Source organism: Bos indicus x Bos taurus, chromosome 20 (genome assembly GCF_003369695.1).
Source record: "Bos indicus x Bos taurus breed Angus x Brahman F1 hybrid chromosome 20, Bos_hybrid_MaternalHap_v2.0, whole genome shotgun sequence".
Taxonomy (NCBI): domain Eukaryota; kingdom Metazoa; phylum Chordata; class Mammalia; order Artiodactyla; family Bovidae; genus Bos; species Bos indicus x Bos taurus.
In genome coordinates, this window is record NC_040095.1 from 61,509,374 (window position 1) to 61,534,450 (window position 25,077).

Below are 25,077 nucleotides of genomic sequence, written 5' to 3' on the forward strand. Positions count from 1 at the left end.
CTTTTAACTGTAGGTTTGTACGTTTTCACCACCTTCATACCAGCTCCCTTCCCCACACTGTTGTTCAATCGCTTAGTCACATCTTGACTCTTTGTGACCCCATGGACTGCAGCACGCCAGGCTTCCCTGCCATTCACTATCTCCCAGAGTTTGCTCATACTCATATCCATGGGATCAGTGAAGCTATCCAACCATCTCATTCTCTGTCATCCCCTTTTCCTCCTGCCTTCAATCTTTCCCAGCATCAGGGTCTTTTCTAATGAGTCAGCTCTTCACATCAGATGGCCAAAGTATTGGAGTTTCAGCTTCAGCATCAGTCCTTCCTATGAATATTCGGGACTGATTTCCTTTAGGATGGACTGGTTGGATCTCCTTGCAGTCCAAGGGACTCTTAAGAGTCTTCTCCAACAACCACAGTTCAAAAGCATCAATTCTTCAGTTCAATGCTCAGTCTTCTTTATGGTCCAGCTCTCACATTCTTCATACATTCCCATGCTACCATCTCTGATAACTACAAATCCTGTCTCTTTTTCTACGAATTTGCTTATTTGTTTCTGAAGTATGTTTGAGTAACAGCACATTGCTTGTTCCTGGTATGCAACATAAGGATTCGATATATACATTTCAAAACGGTCACCACAGTAAGTCTCGTTACTATCAGCTGCTACATAAAAATATTTCATGATAACTGACTATATTCCTGGCATGGTGTGACTCAGTTGTCTTATAATTGGAGGTTTGTACCTCTCATTCTCCCTTATTGTTTCTCTCCTTCCGCACTGCCCTCCCCTCGGGCAACCACCTGTGCGTTCTCTGTATCTATATCTTCATTTCTGTTCAGTTATGTGTTTTCATTTGTTTTGTAGATTTCACATATAAGTGAAATCATACAGTATTTGTCTTTATCTGACTTACTTAATTTAGCATAACACCTCTAAGTATTATTTTTAAACCATTAACCACTTATACAATAAAGCAAGAGAAGTATATCTTCCCTGACTCTGGGGGAATCAATTTATTCTATTTTATGCTCCATTCCAACATTTTATTCCTTTTCATGTATGTGTATATATATATATATATATATTTTTTTTTTTTAATATTAACTCATGACAGTAAAGTAAATGTGACTTTACTTTCCAGTAGTAGAAATGCAGTTCAACCCCACCAATAACAAGTAAAATGAAAGAAAAATTATGTTCCTCCTCCTGGACATCTCATTCAACAAGAAAAGAAAGTGAGGACACTTTTTCCTCCAGTGGGGGTAGCGTTTTCTCCTAGTTTGGAAGGAAGGAACTGACAGTCACTCAGTCGTGTCTGACTCTTTGTGACCCCATGGACCTCAGTCCATGAGATTCTCCAGGCCAGAATACTGGAGTGGGTAGCCGTTTCCTTCCCCAAGGGACCTTCCCACCCCAGGGATGGAACCCAGGTCTCCCGCATTGCAGGCAGTTATTTACCATCTGAGCCGCCAGGGAAGCCCCCTGGGTTGATAATGACGTACACTTTGAGAGGTGTGATGACTGACTTTCTGCAGACTCTGTCTCACTTTTTCGGTGCTTTAAATCCATACAAATGCTGAGGTCTAATGCTGCGTGTTCTGTGAGAAGGACTCATTAGGGTAATTTATTGGGAGTTTGTATGAGTTGGAAATGGGTCCAATAAGAACTAAACCAACACCACCAACTCATTTCATTTAGACCATTAAGCACATTAGGTGATGAAGATTTTGTCAGTTCCCCTCCAGCCAGAATAAACCAACAAATTAAAAATGAAGGATGCCCTCATTGCCTGTGAATTGCCTGAGCTGCTGCATCAAGGCTCCCTCTGGGGTCCTGATTTGCCCTACTGCCTTCAACGTGGAGGCATCGGAAGCAGAACAGGGATGTGCTAATGACAGTGGCCACTGACGAGTTCTGATTGATCTTCATATAATTGTCCCCAATTAGCAACCACTAGGAACACATCATGGAACATTTAAAAGTGAAAATAATGTTTCATTTAATAGGAAGCTTGAGTGAATGAAATATGGCAATGGGCTTAATTAGGGAGAGGGAAATTAGTTTGTTCAAGTCTGTAGGATAAGTGGAATCTAACCATTTTTAAAAAGAAAGATTGTTACAGAGTGGCCTAAAACAGTAGTACATCTGGGAAAGGATGCGTTTTCCTCATCTGTGGACATCACCTTGACCCCTACCCCATTATTGTTCTTCAGCCAGCCAGTTATGTCCGACTCTCTGCGACCCCATGGACTGCAGCACACCAGGCTTCTCTGTCTTCACTATCTCCTGGAGTTTGCTCAAACTCATGTCCATTGAGCCAGTGATGCCATCCAACCATCTCACCCTCTGTTGACCCCTTTTCCTCCTGCCTTTAATCTTTCCCAGCATCAGGGTCTTTTCCAATGATCCCCTACCTCAAAGAGGAAACATTTTGCCCACTGTGACTTTCCCTTGAATCAAGATATATACTGAGTTTAAGGAAAAAAAAAAAAAGGTTATATGTAAATTTAGGTATATAAAATGTAATAAATGTTTTATTGTTTTTATAAGAGGATTTGTCATGGTGCAGCATTTGATAATATGTGTTTTTATTTACTATATGGGGCCACTGATAGCTTAGCAGCTGATTAGTGAATGTTTTTATTCCAGTTGAGGTTGTACAAGTCACAACGTCCACTCAGTAAGTTACGTACTTATTCCAGCAATTCTTTATGACAGAAGTGTAACAAAAGTGGTAGAGTTCCTGTGTTTTCACAGTGCAATTTGAAGGAAGACAAAATTCAGGGAAATAAAGGGTACACTTAGAATATGAAGTGAACATCCTGCTTTTACTAATTGTGCTGATCTCCAATTGTGAACAAATTTTAACGAGTGCTGGTCCCAGAACTTCCTATTTAGAAATACAGAGATGAGAATGTTATACAGATGAGATGAGGATGAAATAGAGAGATGAGGAGCTGACAGTCTGGCAAAGACAAATGTAAAAACAGATCACCATAGCATGTTTTGATAAGTGATCAGTGTGCTCTTGGGTCTCTAAGGATGCAGAACCTAGATCAGCCTGGATGTCTAAAGCAGTCAGCTGAGGCTAGCTCCTCAAGGTAAGTCGGGGGTCCTTGCAGGCAGAGCGTGCTCTGCAAGGTACCTTGGGCTTTGATCTCAGATAGTGGGCAATCACAGAAGACTTTGGAATGAGGGATTGCCATAATCTAGTTTCTGCTTTGAACAAACATTTGAGAAGGAAATGGCAACCCACTCCAGTATTCTTGCCTGGAGAACCCCAGGGACAGGGGAGCCTGGTGGGCTACCGTCTATGGGGTCGCACAGAGTCGGATACGACTGAAGTGACTTAGCAGCAGCAGTTTCTGATTTAGGATGTTGATTTCAGTGACTGGAGCAAGAAAAGGCGACAGGGATGAAAAGTAGGAGAGAGGCAGTTGGGTGGAGCAGGAAATGAGTGTGAAAGCCACTCAGTGGTGTCCGACTCTTTGCGACCCCATGGACTATAGCCCACCAGGCTCCTCTGTCCATGGTATTCTCTAGGAAACAACGTGACAATATACCAAGAGCACACAGCAGTACAAAGCATAGGTACAGATATGCCTCTTAGTATCTGAAATCCAATGGCTCTCTTATTGAGGAAGAAATACTAATGGGAAAAAAAAAAAAAAGACGGTGCAATGCCAAAGGAGGAGAAAAGTCAACAAGGGAAAAACAAAGTATAAAATACTGTGAATGAAAACCCTGAAAGACAAATACTTAGTGTTTAGACAAACAGAACCCAAAATAAAATTAGTTATTTGTGAAGTATTACCATGAATCTACACACATTTTAAATGTATTCCTATCTTTTGTATTTTGCATTGAAGTCTTTTAAATTTTATTTAAATAAAAAGCATACTGGAATGCATTGTCATTCCCTTCTCCAGGAGATCTTCCCAACCCAGGGATTGAACCTGGGTCTCCGGCATTGCAGGTAGATTCTTTACCATCTGAGGTCTCCAGAGGTAACTGGTTGATTTTCTTTTTGTGCCTGGGATTTTCACATGCATTGTCATTTAATCCCACAACAGCAAGCTGAGATAGCTCATGTTTGGAGCTGGCTGTGTAATCTGCATTGCCCAGTGCCAAATGAATGTTTCAAGCTTTTTGTCTAAAAAGCAGGAATGGAAATACCATTTAAAGTACTAAAGAGATGCTCAAGCCTTTTTCTTTCTTCCATGGTCTCTCTTGACTTGTCTTCATGTTTTTTATTTATTATTTAATGTCATTCTAAATAAAGAAAAACTAAAATTTCAAATTATTTACATGGACTTTACCATTTATCTGTGTATTGTGCAACCACAGAATCATTGCAAATGTCAATATAAACACATTTAACTTGTATTCAGAATCACAGAAATTACACAGTTCATATTTTATGGTCTCTACATACATATGTATTTCATTCTTACCAAAACAGTGGAAACACTGCACAAATCTACCTCAGCTGTCATTGTTTCACTTCTCGATTTGTGTGTATTCTACTAATGTTCTTTTAACTAAAGACTGAGGAAGGACTGGAAGGAAATAGAACTGTGGGTTGGCATAACTTCCCTTTCTTTTTAGGTCATCATTTTCAGCATAAATAGTTGGTTTACCTTGGGTGAATAACACGAGTAAGAAAGGGTTCCTCTGTGATGAGTTTCCTTGATCATCTGTACTTCTTAAAACATCATGGCCTTCTTGAATCAAAGCAAGTTCTGGTGCAGAGGGAGCAGGGGGCTGTCACACTCTTGCTGACTCGGTTATAAATGTAAGGCATTTACTTTGTACTTGCTTTCGGTCTTCCACAGCCTACCATGAGCCCAGGAGGGCTGGACTGCAGTATTCACATACTACAAACGCAGTGTGTGAAGGAGGCAGCAGGAAATAGAGGACTCCACTCATGAATGTGTTTCATTGTTCTGTTGGATTTCACTTGCAAGATACACGTTCAAAGACAGATTATTGGCAGTTCCAAGGTGTCAGCGGTAGAGTTAAATCAAGCCTGGGGTCCTCTGAGCGTGAGGCCAGTTACAACTGCACAGGTCTCAGGCACATGAAGCTGGTCCTGATAATGTAATCTCAGCACGTGGGAGGAGACTTACATTATCGAGCGGATGTGACTTCTTCCACTTTCCTCTTGGGCAGAGGGAATATTTTTAAATTTATTTTTAATTGAAGAACAATTGCTTTACAATGTTGTGTTGATTTCTGCCATGCAACAACGCGAATCAGCCATGGCAATACATATGTCCCTTCCCTCTTGAACCTCCCTCCCACCTCCCACCCCACCCAACCCCTCTAGGTTGTCACAGAGCACCAGATTGAGCTTCCAGTATTACACAGCAACTTTGGGCAGAGGGAATTTGTGATGGTGTTATAGGAAAAAATTATTCAATGATTCTTGCTAAGGAACAATAAGACTTTATGCAAGGGAAGCTACCAGGATGGGGTTTGTCATAGAGAGGAGAGATTGGGCTCAGAGGAGCAGGGTGGGGGTCAGTGGATAGAAAGTCACTAAAAGGAAACATCAGGAGAAAGGGAGGAATTCTGGCTGAACAGAGCTAACAGCATTCTGTCTGACCGCTGGCCAGTGATCAGACATCACCTGGGGGTGGATGATGGTGGAGGATAAGAAGCCTGATCAGATATCAAGGGTGATTAGATATCGAGAGTGGGGAATTCTGGTTGCCCCAAGTTAGCCAGATTCTTTTTAGAACTGGACTCTACAGGGAAAGGCATGAGAACCCAAGACTGAGCCTAGTCAAACAGATCCCAGAAGAGCCAAACCAAAGTTTGGTTAAGGGGAGTATCTCTGTCCACAGGAGGACATCCTTCCATCTTCCAGGTTAGAGAGAGAACAAAAAACGAGTTTCAAGAGACATACGCAAATGGAGAATGGATAGGTAGAGGCTAAGGATTTTGAAAACAATTTGGGGAAAGAAATGCTTTAAATTGTTAAGAACGTTAATAGATATTTTTATTTGTTGCTTTAAAAAAAACTTTTTATTTTGTATTGAGGTATAACTGATGAACAACAGTGTTGTGATCATCTCAGGTGAATGGGGAAGGATTTCAGCCAAACCTATACAGGTATCCATTCTCCCCCAAAACTCCCCTCCCATCCCGGCTGCCATATAACATTTATTACTTTTGATACATTTAAACAGTTATACATTTGACAGGCAGTACAATTGTTAGTGACACCTTGCATTCCCTGATGGCTCAGCTGTAAAGAATTTGCCTGCAATGCAGGAGATACAGTGTGTCCGAAAGATCCCCTGGAGGAGGAAATAGCAACCTACTTCAGTATTCTTGCCTGAAAAATCTTATGAACACAGGAGACTACAGACTACAGTCCCTGGGTGGCAAAGTCGGACACGACTATGTATGAATATAGCACCTCGGATTCAAATCCTCATTCTTTCTTAAAAGGAAGGCGGGATGATTTGAGAAAATAGCATTGAAACATGTATATTACCATATGGTAATGGTAATGACAAGTCCAAGTTCAATGCATGGAACAGGGCACTCAAAGCCAGTGCATTGGGACGACCCTGAGTGATGGGATGGGGAAGAAGGTGGGAGCGGGATTCAGGATGAGGGACACATGGATACCCATGGCTGGTTCATGTCAATGTGTGGCAAAAACCACTACAGTATTGTAGAGTAATTGGTCTTCAATTAAAATAAATTAATTAATTTTTTTAAAAAGAAGAGATCAGGACAAATACAGCTGCAATGCAATGTAAAATGAAAGAAAGTAGAGAGGTTGATCTAGATTTTCAGTTTCAAATATCTGATATTAAATGTTTGAAAATGATTTTTTAATGTATGATTTTTCCCCACTGTAATAAATATAGAAAGAAACTGCCAGATGTAATCAAGAAGACCAGTTTCCATTGAGTCAGGATGAGAGGTGGGGGTTGTCGAAGTCTAACTGGCCCCGTGGTAGCTTCCCTGTGAATTAGCAGGAGGCGAGGAGCGTGTCTGCCACATGAAAGCCTAACTTTAATGAACCTGCTTCCAGAGAGCCAGCGAATTATATCATTTGAGAGCTCTTAGACTCAGGTAGAATGCATTAGGATGCATTCTTTGCTCTAGTACAGTAAGCCAAAATACTATTTTTACTTTTCCTCATATAGGAAGAGATAGAAATAATAGATGCAGAGCAAAACTAGATAATGAAGAACTTTGTATTCTAAACTAAACTATTTATTTGTATTCTAAACCAAACTAAGTATTCCAAACTAAAGAGTTTGCAATTTTTTTTTTAATCTAGGCAATGGATAAGTCATTGCACAATTTTTTAGCAGCAAAAATAATGCAAATTCACCAGAAACCTTCAAACAATACAGTAATACCTCCAGTTTCATAAGTATATTCATATGATTGATGACTATGCCTTTAATAAGGACCCTGGGGGGCTACAGTCCATGGGGTCAGAAAGAGTCAGACATAGCTGAGCAACTAACACACACAGACACACACAAATTAGTTTTATTTAAATTAAAATGGCGTCTTTATTTTATATTAAAATTTAAAGTATAGGGAAGAATTTAAATAAAAAGTAAAAATAGAAAGAAAAGAAAACATGGCATTGGAAGTGGGTATGGGGGCCTGAAGAGCAGAAAACAGATACGATGGATACATTTTCATTGAGAAGCAGCACAGTTCCTTGCATCATATTGGCAGTGGGCAGTCTGATTGGTATATTTTGCTCCAAGGATAATGACGTCATTTACAGAACAAAGCAGAAATGAGCCCAGGGTAGGGTCACCTGAGCTCTGCTTGCCAACAGTGAAGAACAAAAATGGATATTCACAAGTGGACAGTGGTGTCATTGTTTGTGCTTCCTCTTTACTCCACTATTCTCAATCTTGTTTTAAATCTTATGTATTACATGAGGATAATTGAGTAACTAATTGCATATAGAAAAATCAGTTCAGGGCAAAGAACTAAAGTGAAGCCAAACCTAACCCTGCTGAATTGTTTTCTACTTTTTTACTTTGAAATGATTATAGATTCATAGTTCATAGGGTCACAAAGAGTCAGACACGACTGAGTGACTGACCTGAATTGAACTGATAGATTTGTAGGAAGCCACAAAATAGGATCCACAGAGAAGTGTACTTGAGTACTCCCAGTTCCCGCCAGTGGCAGCATCGTGCATGGCTATGTAGTACAGTAGCATGACCAGGAAATTGACATTGGTACCTTGCACAGATTTCCCCAGTTTTTCATGCACTCATTTATGCCTGTGTATTCTGTTGTTGCTCAGTCGCTAAGTCATGTCCAACTCTTTGCAACCCCATGAACTGCAGCACGTCAGGCTTTCCTGTCCATCACCATCTCCCAGAGCTTGCTCAAACTCATGCCCATTGAGTTGATGATGCCATCCAACCATCTCATCCTCTGTTGCCCCCTCTTTCTGCTTTCACCCTTTCCCAGCATCAGGGTCTTTTCCAGTGAGTCAGCTCTTCACATCAGGTGGCCAAAGTATTGGAGCTTCAGATTCAGTATCAGTCCTTCCAATGAACATTCAGGGTTTATTTCATTTAGGATGAACTGGTTGGATCTCCTTGCAGTTCAAGGGACTCTCAAGAGTCTTCTCCAGCACCACAGTTCAAATGCATCAATACTTTTGATGCTCAGCCTTCTTTGTGATCCAGCTCTCACATCCGTACATGACCACTGGAAAAACCATAGCTTTCACCATATAGACCTTTGTTGGCAAAATGGTATTTCTGCTTTTTAATACACTGTCTAGGTTTGTCATAGTTTTTCTTCCAAGAAGCAAGCATCTTTTAATTTTGTGGCTGCAGTAACCATCCATGGTGATTTTGAAGCCCCAAAATTAAAAGTTGTCACTATTTCCTCTTTTTCCCCATCTGTGTGCTATTGAGTGATGGGACTGAATGTCATGATCTTTGTTTTTTTAATACTGAGTTTTAAGTGTGTTTCAGTTCAATTCGGTTCAGTTCAGTCGCTCAGTCATGTCCGACTCTTTGTGACCACGTGAATCACAGCACACCAGGCCTCTCTGTCCATCACCAACTCCCGGAGTTCACCCAAACTCATGTGCATCAAGTCAGTGATGCCATCCAGCCATCTCATCCTCCGTCGTTCCCTTCTCCTCCTGCTCCCAATCCCTCTCAGCATCAGGGTCTTTTCCAATGAGTCAACTCTTCGCATGAGGTGGCCAAAGTATTGAAGTTTCAGCCTCAGCATCAGTCCTTCCAATGAACACCCAGGACTGGTCTCCTTTAGGATGGACTGGTTGGATCTCCTTGCAGTCCAATCGACTCTCAAGTGTCTTCTCCAGCACCACAGTGCAAAAGCATCAGTTCTTCGGTGCTCAGCTTTCTCTAGTCCAACTCTCACATCCATACATGACCACTAGAAAAACCATAGCCTTGACTAGAGTTTAGTTCTATGTAATTGTATTACCTAAGTAGCTACTGTAACCACAGCCACAGACGATTCAGGACTGTTTCATTGCCACAAGGCCTCCTCCTGCCACCCCTGTTGTAGCCATTCCCACATTCATCCTCCCAAAGCCCTGACAGTCACTGCTCTGTTCTCACTTCTGTAATTTTGTTATTTCAAGAATGTTAATTTATCTTTTCCCCTCAGCATAATGCACTTGAGATCTAAGTTGTTGTTTGTTGCATAATCAATAGTAGGTTTCCTTGTTCTTGGTACATACATCTCCTTGGTATGGATGCATCACCTTGTTTAACACCTCACATATTGTGGGACATTTGGTTGTTTCTAGTTTTTTGAAATTATACATAAACTACTTTGAACATTTGTTCTGATTTAATGTTATAAACATTAAACATGTGAACGGAACCTTCAAGTTGTTTAAAGAAACTTGCCTCTGATCATAAGGAAGTAAAGATCTATAATACAATGAGAGCTGTTCATGAATATTACTTGTCTTATGCTCTATGAAGACAATAACATTGAGCTTTATTTTCACAGATTATCTGTTGGTATTCAATGTCACAAAACCAAAATTTCAGTTTTGTCTTTTCTATAAAACAGGCAATGGTAATTTGCATAAATTTTCCTTAAATATCTAAGGGATGTTAACTTCACTTTTACTAATAAACTTATATCAATTCTAGTCAAACCCATTAACCAGGGTTTGACGTGTCTATAATAGACCACACACTTAATGACAGAAAAGCAGGTGGAAGAAAAGCTGTGAGCAGATCGGAGTGCTTTAGAGGAAAGATGAGATGCACCCGCACACATATGCATGTTCACACACACACACAAGATCACCCAATCACAAGACACACAAGCCTGACCTTTCCTTTTGCCTGGCAGTATCCCCAAGATTTGGAGAAGGAAATGGCAACCCACTCCAGTGTTCTTGCCTGGAGAATCCCAGGGATGGGGAAGCCTGGTGGGCTGCCGTCTATGGGGTCACACAGAGTCAGACACGACTGAAGTGACTTAGCATAGCATAGCATAGCATCCCCAAGATTAAGCCAGTCTGTCCACTGAGAGGACCCTAACAGTAGGCATATTTCTAAGATATTGAATGCTGAAGCCCGAAACTTGAAAATCTGAGAACCTTGACATTGGTACCACTTCTGCCACTAAACACACCAAAAAAACCCCAAAAACCTCTCTTGCCTTAGAAATCAGTTATGAATGATCAAACTGCAAAATACAGCAACTTTCTGCTCACCCTCAAGATTATTGAATAAAACATTCGGGTTAATCAAAGATCTCACTGTGAGTTACAATGAGTACCAAAGGACATTATTAATATAACCATATATAAAATGACAAAACACTTAACAAATAAACCATGCAAACTTCTCAATTTTTGATGGTTTGGAAAGCATTTCAAAATATGATAAGAGATCCTATTAGTATCTGATTAATAGCATCCCCAGTCATCTTCAGTTCTGGTTTATGTGTTCCAATCTATGGAATGCCCACAGACAAAGATATTATAGTGCTTTGTTGCCTATTGTGGCTGGCATTCAGAAATTTTGCTTCAACTACTATAAAATTCTTGTGTACTAGAGTAGCATCTCGAAAAATACCTAGTACATGCATGAGAAGTCTCCCAGAAGACTACAGAGACAAATATAATGTGTGAATTTTCTAGATTATAATTCCCCATTTGTTCCTCCTTCTCATATTGAATTTTACACATAATATGTCTATTGTAATTGAACTATGGTCAACTCCAAAACTATGAAAGCATTTCCAAAAGAGAAATTGGCCAGTGTGTCTTTCCCAAGGATAGAACTTGGCTTTGTGTAGCTAGTGCATTTAGAGTGAGAAGGCCTAAGGCGAATACTCTACCATTACTAGAAACTGGAGTATGTATTTTGGAGGAATGAAGACAAAACAGAACTCCTATTTATTCCCCTTGCTTCCCTCGAGCTGACCAGCTCACAAACCCGTCAGTGTTGTGGTCCTCTGTGATAAACTTTGGGACCATATGTATCCAGACTACAAAGAGTGAGTCTTACCATTTTGAGGTTATCAGTTACCTGGATATTTCGACAGTCATCACACACAACAGATTTATGAATAGCTTAGGAATGTGAATTTCCCCTGCCTCAAACTAAATGGAAATTAATAATAGCAATTTGGATGTGGTTCGTTTTCTTCCAAGGTTTTGAAAATAGCAAACGGTCTTTAAGGTTTTTACTATGGCGAGAACAGTAGCAGTCGTCAGGGGAAGCCTCCTGTGTGGGAGTGAATGGAAAACGTAAGGCTTAAAAAGCAAATCATTGTCTTTGGAAATCACAGACTGCCTTTTTTCCTTCCTCAGTTCAGTGTGGAAAAAATGAGACAGTTTAAATTCTGCAAAGCCTGTAACATATTTGTGTGATGGTATTAATTGGCATCCAACATGGACAGGACTGAGCGACTGAACTGAACCAAACGGAATGTGGACAAGTGAGATTCTGTACATTGGCTTATTGGACTTTCAGTTCTATGAGTTGTTCTCTCTCAAGCCTCTGTCCTGTTTGTGATAATGTTAGCTTATTTTGTTTTTAATGGCTCCTATGATCCCAGCTGAAGGCAAAAGGAGAACAGGGCGGCAGAGGATGGGATGGTTGGATGGCATCACCAACTCAGTGGACATGAATTTGAGCAAACTCTAGAAGATAGTGGAGGACAGAGGAGCCTGGTGTGTTGTAGTTCATGGGGTCGCAGAGAGTCAGACATGACTTAACAACTGAGCAACAACAACAAAATGTTCTCAGCACTATTTTATGGGTCTTACATACATCACACACTTAACTGTCACAAGATCCCTATGGGGAAATTTCTAGTAATAGCCCCATTTTACAAAGAGAGAAACCAAGCTCAGAGTAAGTGATGGACATGCTCAAGGTCCCGTGGACCTGTGTGCAACAGCGCCCCGAACACACCTCTTCGTGAATGTTCCTTCCTGCCCTGTGTCCTTACTGTCACATCCCCAGGCATATGGGGATGCTGCCAGGATATGGGGAGCTGGCCCTGTGTCTCTCTGTTCTGCAAGCCGAGAGCCATGGTGAGCACTTACCAAGGGCTGGTGGTGATGCTATTTTACCATTTTCTCCAGGACTGGTTGTGACTGAAAGCCTAGGTATGGTCCCACTACTCCTGGGTATTATCTAAGTCTCCTGTTCCCATTTCCCCCAATCTGTCCCCATGTTGACTGCCCCCACCCCCACACACAGTGGGCAGCAATGTATTCTAATAGATAATATAAATTATAATAAGCCATTATCAAATCAGTCAATCCTAAAAGAAATCAACCCTGAGTATTCATCAGAAGGACTGATGCTGAAGCTGAAGCTCCAGTATTTTGGCCACCTGATGCAAAGAGCTGATTCCTTGGAAAAGACTCTGATGCTGGGAAAGATTGAAGGCAAGAGGAGAAAGGGATGACAGAGGATGAGATGGTTGGATGGCATCACTGACTCAATGGACATGAGCTTGAACAAACTCCAAGAGAGAGTAAAAGACAAGGAAGCTGGGGGTGCTGCAGTCCACGAGGTCGCAAAGAGTCAGACATGATTTAGCGACTGAACTACAACAAAATAACCTATAAACTATAGTGACCATTTTAGCAATATAGTAAAATAGGAAACAGTTGCATACTTACTCAAGACATGTCAGGCCCTGATCACTTGATATAGAAATCACCTGATATGAGCTGATTTCTTTAAGCCTCAAGATGTCTCCATGTAGGCCCTGAGAGTTTAAGTCACTTGCCCGAAGTGTCCTGTATTGATAGGAGCGGAGCTGAAGGGAGTCTAGCCTTCGAACCTGACTTGAAGAACTGGACACCATGCACACAGTCTCCTCATTTGGGCTTTGTGGTCCTATAACTGCCCACCGTATACCATTAAGCATTATTATAATATAGTAGCTGCAAAATTACATTTTGATGAAAACAGTTAAAGCAGATAGAAGATGTGTGGCCTAAGAAACAAATAAACATTCTTATTGCATGGTAGAGATACTGTGATATTCATTTGGGAATAGACCACAAACACTTATAGAGTCCACAAGGCAAAAAGTTGGAAGGAAATCAGTTCTGCAGAAAGTTCTGGGAGAAGCAGGGTCACTTGCCAACCAAATTAATAAGGACTGGTTACTGTCCATAGCATTCAAGGGCAACAGCATCCTAAACAGAGCTCCACGGGTACTGTGTCTCACCATTTTTTCTAAATATGTTTTATTTTTATGGTATTCGAGACTTTTGACCAAGGTCATTTTATTTTACCACCAATGGCTATTTTTGTGATGTGGCTGCATGCAAAAGCCATATACTGAAGAAGATTTTATGTGAAGATACAGTTTCAGGTCATAGGGGCGTTGTAAATAAAAGGTTCTTTGTTCCTGTAGGCGAGCATCAAATGTCAGTTTGGAAGCAATTGATTAATACTTCACAATAGTTTCTCTGGCTTATGTTTTAGGTACATTGCTTAACTTGAAAGCCAACTAACCCAAAACTCATGGTTCCTTTCCTTTATTTCATTTTGAACAATATCGTGAGCAATAAAATGCCACACAATACAGTGCAAGGAATTGGTGCTTCAGGCATCAAAAAGTTGAAAAAGAAACTATGAAAATGTATTTGAGCAGGTTCACAACAGACCGAGTAGCTGTAGTAATGGTTCACTTTGTGTCTTTTCCTAACATTAAGAAAACTCTTTGAACTTTCCTGTATATATATATATTGGAAACGACCCAGAGGTGGATAAGGAGACTATCATGCTAGAAATGATAAGACTGAAAATCATTTCTGGAGGAACTCAAAGGTTATTCTTTGGTTTAAACTAGTTTTTCTCCTACCTCATGACCTCAGAACTTGAAAGTTATTGTTTGCCCGCTTGAAATGTTCAAACTGTGTCAAACTTGAGCAAAAGTAATAGTAAGTAAAAGTAATAATGTCATATTTCTCATATGCAAAATAGAGAAAAGACTCATTATATTCAAAACCATTACTTCCCTCAATTATTTACACTTACAGATTTCAGAATTGTCTCACATCATCTGAGTTTCAATTCTGAGTGATTCTGACAATGATGAGAATATGATGTAGAACTGAGTCACAAGGATTTATGAAAATATTTAACTGAACATGTTTCTAATGTAAGAATTGTGATTTCCCGGTTTCAAGTGTCAAAGATATTCTTAAATTCATGTTAAGAATTTAAGAAACCTTTTTTCCCCCCATTTTTCATAACATCAAACATTTGAGATAAAAGTGAGAGTCCCTTTTTGTCCCTGCTCAGACTTATTTTCCTCTGCTCTCACCATCGTGAGTTTGGGTGCATCTCTTTAATCTGTCTTTGTGTGGTCTCTCTCCCTCTTACACGTACATGTGTGTGTTTGTATTTATATGCAATATTATTTAGTCTGTGTCTTAAAATTTTTTTCATAATCGAAGTCCTGAAGTATATGTCTTCTGTGCAGTATATGTTTTCCACTCTATATTTTGCTTTTGAGCCTGACCCATGTATACATTGGGTTTCCCTCAGATGGTAAAGACTCTGTCTGCAATGCAAGAGACCCAGATTCGATCCCTGCATTGGGAGGATCCGCTGGAAAAAGGAATGGCAACCCACTCCAGTATTCTTGCCTGGGAAATCCCATAAACAGAGGAGCCTAGTGGACTATGGGCTTCCCTCATAGCTCAATTGGTAAAGAATCCACCTGCAATGCAGGAGACCCCAGTTTCATTCCTGGGTGGGGAAGGTTCATTGGAGAAGGGATAGGCTACTGCTCCAGTACTCTCGGGCTTCACTTGTGGCTCGGCTGGTAAAGAATCCACCTGCAATGTGGGAGACCTGGGTTTGATCCCTGGGTTGAGAATATCCCCTGGAGAAAGGGGAGACTACAGTCCATGGAAGCTACAGTCCATGGAGTCGCAAGGAGTCAGACATGACTAAGCAACTGACCCTTTCACTTTATGTACATTACATATCGGGCTAATTTGCTTTAGCTGCCAAGTGGTGTTTTTCCATGTTATGTGATATATGATGTGGAATCCTACTATTATGGAGCAGAATTTATCTGTTTCCCTATTGTTGTTCCCTTAGGTTGTTTCCTTTGTTTTGCTACTGCCAGCATATAGGCAGGAACAGTCTGTATAAGTCTGTATAAGTATTTTTTCAATTGTAATAAAAAATGTTTCTTCATGTTTCTGTTGCACATAAAATTGAAACTTTTTTTAAAGAAATGAACAAAAAGTAAATATTATGTAACAGTGTGATGTGTAGTTGTGTGTAAAATCACCCATTACTGTGGATGAGTGGATAAATCTCAAAGGATGTGAAATGCAGGAGCACTGCCTTATTTGTGCTAGGGTGACCCGAGACGTGTTCTTCCAGCTCTAAACTGTGGAAATGAAAGATGGAGAAGTTGGAAATGCCTAATGAACTCAAATAATGGCATATTTCTGTATTTCTCAGTGTGACATTTATTCTGCCCAAGAAAACAACCCTCCAGCTTCAGAGTTTTAACAAAACTATGGTTTATTTCTCATTCATGTTGTGTCTTCTCTGGGTTGGCAGAAATTTCCCCAGCATGTGGTTACTCAGGGACCCTTCTCAACATAGGGCTTCACAAGGGAATGTGTGGAAATCACATGTCCACCCATCTGTGCTTCTGGCAGGAGGTGGTACATGGCCCCATCCACATGCAGGGTGGTAGAGAAGTGTGATCTTCAGTGTGCCCAGGAGTGGAGAGCAGGGCTTTGATGAGCATGGAAGAAACTTCCAGTGACTTATGCAATCTTATTGTTTCAAGTGGGAAGTAGCAACTGGATTTTCCTCCATGACTTTTTGTTGATGTTGTTTTGATTGGATGGGGGATTTTTTAAATTCTACAGTGATTTACAGTTTTCAAGAAAAGCTTCACACATACAATTTTGTGTAATCCCATGATAACCCTTCCCCCCTCCTTGCCCCTCCTTCCTACACTCTCTCCACTGGTAACAACTGTTTTCTTCTCTATTCCTGTGAGTCTGCATAATTGTTTGTTTTATTCACTAGTTTGTTGTTGGTGGTTCTTTTTTTTTTTTTTTGATTCCACATATAAGTTATACAGTCCATGGAATTCTCTAGGCCAGAATACTGTACAGTACTATACATTCCATGGAATTCTCCAGGACAGAACACTGGAGTGGGTAGCCTATCCCTCCTCCAGCAGATCTTCCTGATCCAGGAATCGAACCTGGGTCTCCTGCAATGCAGGTGGATTCTTTACTGACTGAGCTATCAGGAAAGCCCCATATAAGTGATACCATATAGCATTACAGAGAAGGCAATGGCACCCAACTCCAGTACTCTTGCCTGGAAAATCACATGGACGGAGGAGCCTGGTAGGCTGCAGTGCATGGGGTCGAGAAGAGTCGGACACGACTGAGCGACTTCACTTTTCACTTGCATGCATTGGAGAAGGAAATGGCGACCCACTCCAGTGTGCTTGCCTGGAGAATCCCAGAGACAGCAGAGCCTGGTGGGCTGCCGTCTATGGGGTCGCACAGAGTCGGACATGGCTGAAGTGACGCAGCAGCAGCAGCAGCAGCAGATAGCATTTGTCTTTCTCTGTCTGACTTATTTCATTTAGCATATTGCTAAGTCCATCCCTGTTGCTGCAAATGGAAAATTTTCATTCTTTTTTATGGCATATATCTGTTGATGGACACCCAGAATGCCTTCTATAAACAATGCTCTTATGAAGATTGGATGCACATGTATTTTTTAATTACTGGAATACCTAGAAGTGGAATTGCTGGGTCATATGTAGTTCTTTGAGAACTACATATTTTAGTTTTTTGAGAAACCTCCATATTGTTTTCCACATGAGATTGCATCAATTTACATTCCCACCAACAGTGTACAAGGGTTCTCGTTTGTCTACATCCTTGTCAACATTTGTTGTTTGTGTTCTTTTTGATGACAGCCATTCTGACAGGTGTGAAGTGCTACCTCGTTGTGGTTTTAATTTGTGTTTCCCTGATGATTAGCGATGTTGAGCATCTTCTCACGTGCCAGGAGTCCATCTGCATTTCCTCTTTGGAAAAAATGTCCACTCAGTTCTGCCCATTTTTTAAATCATGTCGTTTAATTTTTTTATATATATTGAGCTATATGTGGCCAAGTTATTTAACATCAATAAGATAGCTACTCCCCAGGTACCAAAAGATATAAGTGATTGTCATGCATTCGCACAGCCCTAGTATACAATAAGTACTTGGCAAAGAACTGAATTGGTAAAAGGAATGTAGTAGCATACAGATAGTCGTAAATCTTGAAGGCTGTACTATGTAAACATTTGGTCATGCCAGAAAAGTACTGTACTGGTTTCCTTGGGCTGCCATGACAAATTACTACAATGAGTGTCTTAAAATAAATTCATTACCTCACAGTTTGGGGACCAGAAGTGATAACTTAGGGTGAACGATATTGGATTCGCAATCTCTAAAGAAGATTTAGCTTCGAGGCCAGGGACTAGGCTTATCACTCAAGAGCTTTTGTGTAGCAGAGTTTTATTAAAGTAAGAAAAGGGACAGACAAAGCTTCTGACAAAGACAACAGAAGGCAGATGGAGAGTGCCCCCATCACTAGTCTTATCAAGGCCTTATATACTTTACCAGACCCACTCCCACAACATGCATCTTAAATGAACAAGATTAGATTTAACAATAGAAAGGTATTACCAGACCTACTCCCATAACATACTTCTTAAGATAACAAGATTGGTCAGAAAACCTTCTTGTTAAGGAGAAACATGTCCTCGAGCAAGATACATTGTTATATTGATTAAATCAAAGCCATGTAGAAAATGTCTTTTTCTCCTTGAGAGCCCCAGATCCCTTTCTCTTTCTAGAGGACTCCAGACCCCTTTCTCCTCCTCAGGAACCCTGGACTTCTTATCAACCTACCTATGAACTGACTCTCTCAGGAGTTCAAAATCACCTATGCTGACAGGGCTATGTTCCCTCAGTTTAATTCAGTCATTTCAGTCACTGAGTTGTGTCTGACTCTGTGACCCCATGGACTGCAGCACACCAGGCTTCCCTATCCTTCATCATCTCCTGGAGTTTGCTCAGTCTCATGTCTATTGAGTTGGTGATGCCATCCAACCACTTCATCCTCTGTCACCCTCTTCTCCTGCCCTCAATCTTTCCCAGCATCAGGATCTTTTCCAATAAGTCAGCTCCTCTCATCAGGTGGCCAAAGGATTGAAGCTTCAGCTTTAGCATCAGTCCTTCCAATGAATATTCAGGGTTGATTTCCATTAGGATTGACTGGTTTGATCTCCTTACTGTCCAAGGGACTTGCAAGAGTCTTCTCCAGTGCCACAATTCGAAAGCATCAATTCTTCAGCACTCAGTCTTCTTTATGGAGGAATACTAAGGAAAAAGTTTCCTTTCTTAACTCTCCCAGGTTCTGCTGGCTCCAGCCATTACTTGGCTTATAGTTCCATAACTCCAGTCTCTTGCTTCCATCTTCACAAGACCTTCACAAGACCTTCTCCTCTGTGTCTTTCTCCTCTAGTGTCTTTTATAAGGACATTGATCATTGAGTTTCAGAAGCTCTCATCTTAAGATCTTTACCTTAATTACATCTTTAAAAACCCTTTCCCATTAAGTAACCTTTCACAATTTCTAGGGATTTGGTGTGGACACATCTTTGGGGGGAAAAGGATACCATTCAACTCAGTACAATTTTGAAAACACTTTCCAGCCCTATATTATCGGCCACTTACTAACTGAACATACTTTGTAATTTTTTTTAAATATTAACTATAGTATTGCATTTATGTTTAAGGTGTTAAACCGTGCACTTAGTTGTTACTGCTTTATAATGATACACTTTTTGATGAAAGGAGGAGCTGCATCAGAGTGAATTTGTAATGTTATCATTTTAGGTATCAACTGTCTATAGCGCTCATCATTGCAAAACCATGTTTCACTTTGCTAAAATGGATTGGCTGAGGAGAAAGATGCCCTAAAACAGTCTCCTGAGGGGCTGCTCTTATCAATCATGGCTATTCTGAACACTCATTTATACCAGAATTGCCTTTTTCCTCAGCAAATGTATTCAGAAACCATTTCTAAGGTACAAATTAAAGTTCTAAAACCTACTTCTTGTTGTGAAACTGATGAGCTATTCATAGAAGTGCCTTGATCAGAGTAAAAGATCTAGTAAATAAGTGTAGAAAATCATTCTCAAAATGATACCTGTCAGTAATTGTCATATAGATTTCCCACAAACTATTGACATATAAAAAAGGGTATGTTAGAACTATTTGCATATATAATGAAAGCGCTGTTCATACTTAGAAATTTTAAATTTATTTATGTATTTTAAGGAGAAGGCAATGGCAACCCACTCCAGTACTCTTGCCTGGAAAATCCCATGGATGGAGGAGCCTGGTAGGCTACAGTCCATGGGGTTGCGAAGAGTCGGACACGACTGAGTGACTTCACTTTCACTTTTCACTTTCATGCATTGGAGAAGGAAAGGGCAACCCACTCCAGTGTTCTTGCCTGGAGAATCCTAGGGATGGGGGAACCTGGTGGGCTGCCGTCTCTGGGGTTGCACAGAGTTGGACACGACTGAAGTGACTTAGCAGTAGCAGCAGCAGCATGTATTTTTAAAAAAAATCATTTAAAATAAATTTATGTGCCCACCTAGGTACAATCTGCACAATATCTTTGGCATGTCATTTGCATGAGCCACCCTTTCTACCTGGGTGATTTTTATTATATGATATATTTCTAAAGTGGAAACTTGGGAACTGTATAGTTGGTGGGTGGTAAAGTGTTGTGATTTTCATATTACTTAATTTGAAATATAATAAACAGCTAAAAGGAACTGCTTATAAGGTATGTCTAGGAAAAGGTGTAGATTTATTTTATCTCTTTATAATGAAAATGGAGAAAGTTATATCTCTATTAGAACACCTTACAGAGTTTACATGAAACTATTCAGACTTGTGTTTTAAAATAGCTACAGTTGCGTAGAACTTCATGTGTGTAGAAACTGTCGTAAGTGATAAGTACAATAGATTGTGGTTTGTAAAAAAATCAGCTGTTCTCTTGAAAATTACTGAATGATTCCATTTATGACATGTTAATACCGGTGAATCCAAAGAGGTATATACCAAATAGATTAAAATTATGATTGTATCAAAGCGGGACCCCTTTTCCCAGTAAGAAATTAAAGGGAGCTCCATGGAGGCCCCACTACTAACTTAATGTACCTTTGCATCTTACAGCCTAGAGTCCTTTAATTTGTAACAAATTCATTATATCTATGTATTCTCTCTTTTACAGTTCAGCAGAAGAGCAGTTTCACTGGCAATCACAAGGTAAGGTACAGCTTGTTTTCTTTATTGAAGTATACTTGAATTACAGTGTTGTATGATTTATAAATATTAATATACATATTCTTTTTTGTATTCCTTTCCATTATGATTATTAGATAGTCAATCTAGTTCCTTGTGCTATATCATCGTTTCTTTTTGTTTGTCTGTTTTACGTATAGTAGGTTGTATCTGCTAATCCCAAACTCCTAATTTGTTCCTCTCCTACCCCTTTTCTCAATTGGTAATCATGTTTGTTTTCTTATGTCCATGGATCGTTTTGTTTTGCAAACAAGTTCGTTTGTATCATATTTTAGATTCCACACACAAATGATATTATAAGTATTTGTCTTTCTCTGACTTCACTCAATACGGTAATCTCTAGGTCCATCCATGTCGCTGCAAATGGCATTATTTCATTCTTTTTTACATTGAGTAATATTCCATTGTGTGCATATATATATATACACACACACACACCATCTTCTTTATCCATTCATCAGCTGATGGACATATAAATCAATACAGCTTCTTGATGAGCATATATACTTACTTCTACATATACCTCTATTGGTTAATTTTCTTAAGAACTTTAGAAAGAAACTTATAAAAACAAATTTGATAAAACATGACACTAAAATTAAGTGAAGTTGTTCTGAAAGCTCAACAGTTCATGGGAGTTAAGTTTTCCCAATTCCCTAGTAACTCTATGTTTTTCATGGACACATATAATTGGCTAGCTTTGGTTTTTAATAGTGGTTGACCAGGGGTTACAATGTGATACCTAATGAGAATTTCATAAAGGTAATAGCATCACTGACTCAATGGACATGAGTTTGAGTAAACTCTGGGAGTTGGTGATGGACAGGGAGGCTTGGTGTGCTGCAGTCCATGGGATTGCAACGAGTTGGACATGACTGAGTGACTGAACTGAACTGAATAGTTATAGTTACTATATTTTCGATTATTAAATGATAGTCTTAAGCTTTAATGTTGACAAAACCATGTGCTTGTTCACCTCTTTGAAATATTGTATTTCAGATGGTCAAAAAGATATCGAAGATGAGCTCACAACAGGTCTCGAACTGGTGGACTCCTGTATTAGATCACTACAGGAATCGGGAATACTTGACCCACAAGACTATTCAACAAGTGAAAGTAAGTCAAATGGTAATTAAGCGTGAAGACAATTAAAATATAAGAGCATATGTCATTACTGTTAATGAAAGTGAAGTGAAAGTGGCTCAGTCATGTCCCATGGAATGGGAGTCGACCCCCATGGACCACACAGTCCATGGAATTCTCCAGGTCAGAATACTGGAATGAGTAGCTGTTCCCTTCTCCTGGGGATCTTCCCAACTCAGGGATCGAACCCAGGTCTCCTGCATTGGAGGTGGATTCTTTACCAGCTGAGCCACCAGGGAATCCCATTAATATTAATATAGTTAAATCATGAGCCATATCCTTAGGACTTCAAGATGTGTTTATACTTATTTCATCAATTTTATTCCACTCTCATCTACTTCCTTCCTGCATTACCCCACACTAATTCACATTTGATTATAAACTCTCTTAAGTCAGTAACGGGGGCTTCCTTGATGGCTCAGATGGTAAAGAATCTGCCCACAATGCAGGAGATCGAGGTTCGATCCCTGGGTTGGGAAGATCCCCTGGAGAAGGGAATGACTACCCATTCCAGTATTCTTACCTGGAAAATCCCATGGACAGAGGAGCCTGGCGGGCTACAGTCAATGGGGTCACAAAAAGTCAGACATGACTGAGCAGCTAACATAACAAGTCAGTAATTAGCATCGAGATTTCTCACCAACTATTGACATATTGGTGATTTTCAACCAATTCTCTGACATCCTTTTTGGCATCTAGATTAGCAAATTGTATAAATTCATCATATAGTTGTTTTATCAACACACTGTCTGCTTTAAACTTAACTGTCAAGAGATTCTCAGGTGGTGCAGTGGTAAGGTATCTGCCTGCCAATGCAGGAGACTCAAGAGACACGGGTTTGATTCCTGGCTTAGGAAGTTCCCCTGGAGTAGGAAATGGCAACCTACTCTGATATTGTTACCTGGAAAATTCTATGGACAGAGGAGCCTTGTGGCCTACAGCTTAGGGATAGAGGAGCCTGGTGGGCTACAGTTCATGGGGTCGCAAAGAGTTGGACATGACTGAGCACACACAGTCAAGGCTTTACTCATATAGATGATTGTTGGTAGGGATCTTAAATGTTGGAGCAATTCTATACCAAAATAGAATTGTATAATGTATGCAATACTATTTAGTACAATGCTAGAGTACTATGCAAGAACTCTTTACATTTCTATGTTTAGCTATCTTCCATAGCTATATTAATCTCAAAAATATTTAAAGATTTTTTTTTCTACTTAATTATATGTTTTTCAACCAGAGTGGCTGAAACTTAGAAATAGAAGTTCTTTGAGCTGAAACAAGCCTCATTTTAATAAATCATAAAATTCTCTTGACCTATTTTAATAAAATCCCACAAAAAGCTAAAAATTAAATCATTAAAGCAGACATTACCCTAATAATTTCTACATCAGAAATCAGTGGAGCATTTTATTTCTTAATTTTGAAAAAGTATAATTTCCTTGAAAACCCATCAGTGTTTGCTATATAAAGGAAAGATAGAAGAGTGAGATAGCACGGTGATCCTGAAACCATTTAGCATACATATTAGTTCATTTCCTCTAGGATCTTTATAACATCATGACTCTTAAAATAACACCATCATGAATATGCTGGTTTAACCATATACATCCTCTCGTTAAAGCTTCTAAAGTCAGATGCATGAGTGTATTACACTTGTTCTCTGTATTTTATATTTTACAGTGTAAGATTGTTTCCTTTTGTTTATCAAAGCCTATAAAATATTTACTCTGGAGGGGCAGTTATAGTTAGAACTATTAATATATTAATTCATATTTGAGGCAATGTACTCTTTTTTCATTAGAGAGTAAGGAAAGCAGAAATAAAACTTCTTGGAAGGATGATATAGGCTATGTTATTTTTATATAATACTTTTATTACATATTATATCATAATTTTATTATGATTTTAGGAGAGGGTATACCTTTTATTCATGGAAAGTACAGAAAAAAGGAAGGAAGAAAAGAGTAATAAGCAAACAAGTTAAAATAGAAGTGATAAATCAATCTAGTACTACATGTAAGCATGCTGAATTCTCAGAAAAAAAAAAATTCAAATTTGTAGAAAATGAAGATAAAATCATGGAGTATGTTTAATATACATACTTATATTAATGAAGTAAATGTTGAAATAAATAGACATTTACTATTTAGACAAATACTAACAGACAAACAGAATAGACAAAGAAATGACAGCAAATACAACGACCACAAAGGGTAGGATTGGGAAGAATAATGTGAAATACAGTGGAATTTGCCACAGAATCACTAAGCAGGGTCAAAAGGAATTACATAGTGAAAATATATTAACTTATAATCATATGGTAAAATCTGGTGAACATACATGCACCAAACAACGTAACATCTGAATATTAAAAATGAAAGAGACTGATGAAAAATAATGTGAACATTTCTCAGAATCAGACTGAATAACAGAAGAAGCAGCCACAGAAAGTTGGATAAATAATTAACAAATCAACGCATTAGATGAATTTTTTAAAGGTATACTTTTTGAATAATAATAACCGTTTGCTTTATATGTCCAAGGAAAATTTATAAAAATTGATCAGCTAATGGGCTGTAAAGATAATTCTAAAAGTTATAAAGTATAGAAAGGCCCACATTCTTTTATAATAATTCAGTAAAATTAAAAGTAAACAATAAATGATAAGCAAAAATATATTGACATTAAAATTAAGAAACATACTTTTGGGTTTACCGAATCAAATGTGAAAGCAGGAAGAAAATTACATACTCTTTTACATTTACAAAGCAAATGAAATAGCAACATTTTATAATGAAAGCATAAGGGTATGGCAAAAAAATGCATTCAGAGGAAATCAAAATTTTATTATTAAAAATAAAAGATTATAGCTCTGCTACTGCTAAGTCACTTCAGTTGTGTCCGACTCTGTGCGACCCCATAGACATCAGCCCACCAGGCTCCCCCATCCCTGAGATTGTCCAGGCAAGAACACTGGAGTGGGTTGCGATTTCCTTCTCCAGTG

General features: G+C 39.3%; 1 protein-coding gene across 2 annotated transcripts in view; it reads left to right on the forward strand.

Moving 5' to 3' along the window:
- Positions 1–25,077, forward strand: part of CTNND2 (catenin delta 2) — a 1,102,711-nt gene that overhangs the window by 584,449 nt on the left and 493,185 nt on the right. For both annotated transcript variants that reach the window (XM_027520452.1, XM_027520453.1), the window contains exons 4-5: positions 20,857–20,891; positions 21,927–22,043. In XM_027520452.1, coding sequence (XP_027376253.1) covers positions 20,857–20,891; positions 21,927–22,043 — 152 coding nt within the window. The remainder of the gene's footprint in view (positions 1–20,856; positions 20,892–21,926; positions 22,044–25,077) is intronic.